At 38.1% G+C, this 6153-nt stretch overlaps 1 protein-coding gene across 1 annotated transcript; it reads right to left on the bottom strand.

Moving 5' to 3' along the window:
- Nucleotides 1-1592: 1592 nt before the first annotated feature.
- LOC145120391 (metal transporter Nramp7.2-like) lies at nt 1593-5254 on the bottom strand. The gene is made up of 13 exons (XM_079056218.1): nt 5011-5254; nt 4738-4828; nt 4617-4657; nt 4448-4526; nt 4266-4370; nt 4019-4128; nt 3301-3482; nt 3141-3210; nt 2843-3016; nt 2645-2749; nt 2403-2534; nt 2228-2323; nt 1593-2149 (listed from the first exon to the last, which is right to left on the bottom strand). Exons 1-13 carry the CDS (start codon nt 5131-5133, stop codon nt 1814-1816), a joined length of 1644 nt encoding a protein of 547 aa, XP_078912344.1. The 5' UTR covers nt 5134-5254; the 3' UTR covers nt 1593-1813.
- Nucleotides 5255-6153: the final 899 nt, after the last annotated feature.

Genomic DNA, 6153 nt, shown 5'->3' with positions numbered 1-6153 from the left:
TATAGTGGAAACGTCGCCAACAAAAACCGAATTGTAAGTGCGGTTATTACTAAGGGCAGAGAGACTACCTGCATCATAAGCGAGGTGGGAGGTTGCACCCGTGTCCATATACGAGCTTGCATCTTCGAGGTCGTTGAGTGTCATGGTATTAAAGGATGTTAGGAGTTCAGTGGGCTGATCGGATAGGAGTGGAGGAAACCACTGTCATGGTGGCAGGATAGAGGTTGGATCAACAGTGGTGTGGTACGTAGCCTGATAGACGGATGAACTCGGTGAAGCCATCAGGTGTTTGCCAAGGATACTGTTGGACGACGACTATCGGTGTTGCTAGTGTAGAGTTTGAGCGTGCAAGGAACAACCCAATGAGGAGGTGTCGTCCATCCATACGTAGCCCACAGATAGAAGTAGGGGGCCACGGTTACGCAGGTGAAGGAGGCGGCTGAGAACGACGGTTGGTGGAAGGGTTTACTGTTGTTGGCAATGAGCACTTGAGGAGCAGAACCATGATCATAACGGATAGATGAGGAGAAGTGATTGTGGTTGACACGGAACTCCTCAGAGACAAGGGTTGAGCGAGCCTCGGGGATGGAGGGGAGCGGGTCCTTGTGGTGGATAAGCATGGAGATGTTCCCAAACTTTGGAGAGAGATTGTTTAGCATGTAGGTAACTAGGGTTTTCTATGGGATCGGGGTGTCAATATTTGCCAACAAATTAGAAATGGCCTTCATCTTCTGACAGTAATCGGTGATAGAACAATCACCTTGAACCATAGCGCGTAACTCATTGTCTAATTCGATTTCATGTGAATGCTTGTTGTCTCTGAAAAGTGCTTCAAGAGCCGTCCAAATGGAATGAGCAGTCGAGGTAACCGTAGAGCCAAGATTTTACCAGATTATCGAGATTGTCCCAATCTGCGTTGGCTGGATTGTTGGGTTTAGAGGAGCAGTCGAGGTAACCATAGACACCATAGGCGCGATAGTGAGTGAGGAAGAGTTCACGCCATGCATCATAGTTCAGTTCATTGAGATCTAGAATGAGGGGAACATAGTATTTTATATGAGTGACAGTGAAAGATTTAGTTTTATCAGCCATGGCCACTAAAAGAGAAGCACAAGAAACGAGAGCGAGAGGAGGGAGAAGACAGTAGGATCGATAGGTAGAAAAGAGGTAGGGCGGCTTGGGGGAACCAAGATCAGAAAGAGTCTGATACCATGTTTGGTGAATAATCTTCCATAATGAATTCATTAAACAAATGGAGTATATATACAAAGTACAACGGGCTTATGAAATAATACAAATGGTATCTAATGGGCTATAATACAATACAATGGATGATACACAATATAAACTAATACACAATTCCTACACATAAGTTTTTTGGATATCCGTATAAAGGTGCTTGTAGAAGTATGTATAAGCTAAAAATCATTTCAACTTACAACCTTTCCTACAGATACTTAAAATGCCCATAGCATATTGAATCAGATTGTTGTTTTGTTACAGAAAAGCTTTTCAAAACCATACATTTCTCACTTCGAAAGTTCACCGCATTATCTATAAAAGCACAATAAGCTATACTTGACTGTAGGCTCTTAACAAAGAAAAATATACGATTATAATGATACTATTAAACTCAGTAGGCATACAAGCGTAGGCACATCAAACTTCTATGAGAATTCATAGGCATGGTTTCATGTATCCATATCTGCTCCCACTAGAATACTGAAACTACAACGATCTATAACCACAAAGACTATCTTAAGGCTAGATAACAGAGAGTTCCGAATTCACAAAAGGCACTTCAGTTACACTATCATGGGAATTGTATATCAGCAAGATCCTCTCTGTAAGGAGCATTACTCAACTCAACTGCTCTATCAGCACCATTTTCCCCTCTTTCCATGCTGACTTGTGTGGTGGGATCAAATTTAGTTGGTTCGGCAAAGGTGACAACAACATCTTTACGAAGCATAAGGTAGAGCACTGATATAACATAGATGCCCATGACAGGGAACACTATTATCCCAATGAACACGTTGGCAACTTTAGGCAAACTGCTGTGAATCAGCCAATTGACAAATGACGTGCTCAGGTAATAAATATTAATTCCGATAATCCCAAGTCCTACCACCCATGAGAAGACGATTATCTGCACAAGGAAAAGGAATTATCTTCTTTGAACTTCAGCTACCTCGAATTCATATCATACTGACAATCGCTAACTTACAATCATTGAATTTTTGTGAGGACCCATTTTTGTTGTCGTGCTACTAAACTTGAGGAGTGGAATGAGGGCAAAAGGAAGTTCAAATGACAATATCATCTGCCAAAGATCGTTATGGAAACTCAATCTTAAAGAAGCTTGGAAGTGAATTTGTAATACGAAAAACAGAGATACTAACCGATGCTATGATGATTAGTCTTCCAGCTCCAGAAGATCCACCAATGATCGAAACTATTAAACTTGGCGTGATGGCTATGCATCTTGTTATCAAGTTTCTGAGCCATTTCCTCATCTTTAATTCCAAGAAACCCTGTAATACCATGCAGCACATAATCAGTACTCACGCTTTAATTATTGGAAAGCTAAAGCTGAAAGTGAAATGACATTGGTAATCGCATATTGCAATGTAAAGTTCCTAACCTGCATTATAAATTGTCCTGCATAAGTGCCTGTGATGGTTGAACTCTGGCCAGAGGCTAGTAGTGCAATTGCATAAAGAGTGGAGCTGGACTTCCCTAAAACATTCTGTATAGTAAAATACGGGGGTTATGAAATTCTATTGAGTTTCTTTTAATATCAGTGACATGCAAGATTAAAATCCTATAGAACTCATCATACTTTAAGAAGAAACGAAGCAGAGTCAAGGCTAAGATCATTGCAGCGCTCCAAGGCGTCACTTGGCATGTTCTCAGCTGAGCAAACGGTGCCAGAAACAGCGATAATTGAGACATTTATCAAAAATGCGATAAAGAGAGCAATGCCACTTTCTATGAGGAAGTATCTGCATGCATTCTGTAGTACAAAGTATCATCCATAAAGACACATCTGATGTTAGATTATATTTGCAGAGGAGTTAATTTGTTTGATCTTTGAGGTTTACATATTTATGAGTGTCCTTGTTCATGAAAAGACTTACATTGACGCCTTGAACTGAATTTGGTATCTTTCGGGAGAGAACAAGAGCAGAATGAAGAAAGAGATTATGCCTGTTGTAAAGAGGAAAATACCTGTTAAAAACACTAAAACTTTTTCTAGGGAAGACCATAAAGATGAGTGAAGTGGAAGTGGGATCATACGGCATAACTAGTGCACCGAGTAGTGCAATGGCATCACCAGTAGCACCTCGGCCACCAAGTTTTGGAATGAACATTCCCTTTAGTAAATCAGCAGCTGGTGGCTTCACGTAGCTCATTTCTCCAAAGAAACAACCGGCCATAACCAAAACTAGAAGGGCTATCAATACTTCAAGCTTCCTCACCTATATATACATGGGTGTGCATGTATATTAAAGTTTAGAGTCCCATATGCACGTGCAAATTAAAGTTAATTAATATAGTGGAAACTACTAGAAGTTGTCGGCGTTATGTATTTCAACACATTCTGTCTAGCAAATATTTTGCAATTTACCAAAATTTAGATTGCTAGCTAGGTTCCAAGTAAATAAACTATTTACATAGTAAATGAAGTTCTTAATTAATTATAATTGTACACAGATTTCAGAAAATCTTGAAATAAACTCTAGAACTAACCACCATCAAGATGGTTAATTAGTGATGACCCCATTAAATTTAAACAATCCAAAATGGAATATGACAAGTTTCGACCTTGGGATATATAGCTGCCCTTCAAATAAAAACAAAAACTAAGAAATTAATAACTAATTGGAGAAAGCTACTGTTCGTTTTTATACTAGGAAGCGTGACACTTCTAAAACCTGTCTTCTTCCATAGAGGCCCATAATTAAATAAAATTATTCCATTTTTGCAGGCTGTGTAATAAAAAAAGTAAACTTACACCATATCTTTGAATGCCAAGAAATAGGAGGGTGCTAAAACCAGTGAGAAGAACCCCAACCCAAACTGGAATCTTAAATAAGATATTCAACGCAAAAGCCGTCCCAATCACTGTCAACATTAAAGGATAAGCGATCACAATTTAATAGAAAAAGTTGAGTAGAAGATATATAATGAAACAAATTATAATACATCATCATAGTTTTATAATCAATAAAATAATATTCGTAGATAAGTTCAAAATTTACCTTCGGGAATATCCGCTGCAATGACTGCGATCTCTGCAAGCAGCCATAGGCAATACTTGACAAATATTGGATATTCAGCCTTGCATACCTCCGATAGATGCTTCCCTGAAAAAAAAAATCAGTAATTTCTTGGCATATATATTTTTTTATAATTTCTCAATAAGTAAGTGTCAGTATCTTACCCGTGCATACTCCTAAATTTGCAGCAAGAGATTGAATCACAAGTGCAAAGATTAACCCAATTAAAATCACCCAAAGTAGCTGAAAACAAAAAAAGGTATTCGGTGATCAAACTGAAGGGGGTTTCTCTATATTATAGCAATTATGGGTGTTCCTGGCATGAACATTTACCTCGTATCTGTGATTTGCTCCTGCTTGTAAATCGGTTTCCACTGCATACAAAATATTCATAAGTTTGCGGGGATTAAGATAATGCACAATGAGATATCAAGAGATCAAGATGAAGACATACAGTTCCCAGGATCAAGATAAGCTAATGAAACTAGGAAACCAGGACCAACAAACGAGAGGAAAGCTTTCCATCCAGGCTTCTGAGGATTATCCTTTACAAGAATAAGAAAAAATTCAAATAACACTGGTCAAAAATAGGAATTCTTAGCCATTTTTGTACCTTTAAACATGAGCATAATCACCCTCTCTATTAAATGTTTTACTAGCTAAAAAGTTGAAAATCTGCTTATATTCAGCGTAAAAAATTGAAAAAGATAAATTATGCATGATGAACCTGGGTAGCGATGATCTCTTGATGATCATAGTCTTTACTATTAACAACTGGAGATGCATGTCCACTCTGATCAATAGCTGAAATGCGGTTCACTCGTGGTTCATGTTGCATCCGGCCTGACATTGGATCCTGGTGTTTAATTCAACCTGTATTTGACAATGGAGTGTCTATGAATACTGGTGACTAAAGCTTTCAATTGTAAGTGTTATTTATACACGAGTTTGAAAAGTTACAGTAGTTTTGGATTAATATATGCCCCTAATTTGTAAAGACACATGGCTAAAATACAGACGAATGCCGTCTGAAAGCGTTCTATGACCTCATATATGTTTTCTTATATATTCTTGGAATTTTGGCCTATAATTGAACAAAAAGATGGACTCTTACTTGGGTTAGGTTTGTAATTTTATTATTTGGATTTTAGGTAGTTATCGGGTAGATGGTATTATGTGTTGTATGATCCAACTTTGTGGTCTATAAATTATTTTCAACTCTACTTTACAACCTTTTGATATATGAGAAGATAACCTTGGAAATTAACCGATGAAAGTTTTCATATTAAAACAAGAACAAATTATTAAAATTGTCCCTCTAGTTTTTTAAATTTATACGTTAGGTTCCTATCCTTTTTCTGCACTCGGACCGTCCTCAAGTTTTAATTTTGTAACGGTGTAAATCCTTGTCCGATAGAAAGTGACTATAATGCCCTTATTTTTTTAATTAAAAAAATGAATTAATTGATTTACTAACATGTGGGACCCACTTGAGCTTTAGATTAGAACTTTTTGCCCTATACCCAGTTTCTGAAACTCGTCCCTTTCATACACTACCACAACCAAGTCGTTCTTCCTCCTCCCCCATCTCTTTTCAACAGAAACCTACATCACCCACTCTCCCTGTCTTGTCATGCATTTGCATCTCTTCTTCCCACATTCTACCTCTTTTGAAATCGTTCTCATAGGTTTCAGAAGGAAAAAACAATTGAAGCAGCAATGGTTGATTTCAACAACCGAATTAGTGTTTATCGGTGATGTGTAGCGGTTTATCGGAGGAGGCAGAGACGTTCAAGTGGAACCCACTCTCGTCTCTCTTATCACGATGGAAACAGCATTGCCTCTCTTGAAACCATTTCTCTCCCTCTGT

This window comes from Lactuca virosa, chromosome 6, assembly GCF_052849685.1.
Source record: "Lactuca virosa cultivar CGN04683 chromosome 6, Lactuca_virosa_CGN04683_v6, whole genome shotgun sequence".
NCBI lineage: Eukaryota > Viridiplantae > Streptophyta > Magnoliopsida > Asterales > Asteraceae > Lactuca > Lactuca virosa.
Note: the sequence above shows the minus strand (reverse complement) of the source record. Positions and strands in the feature narration are given on the sequence as shown.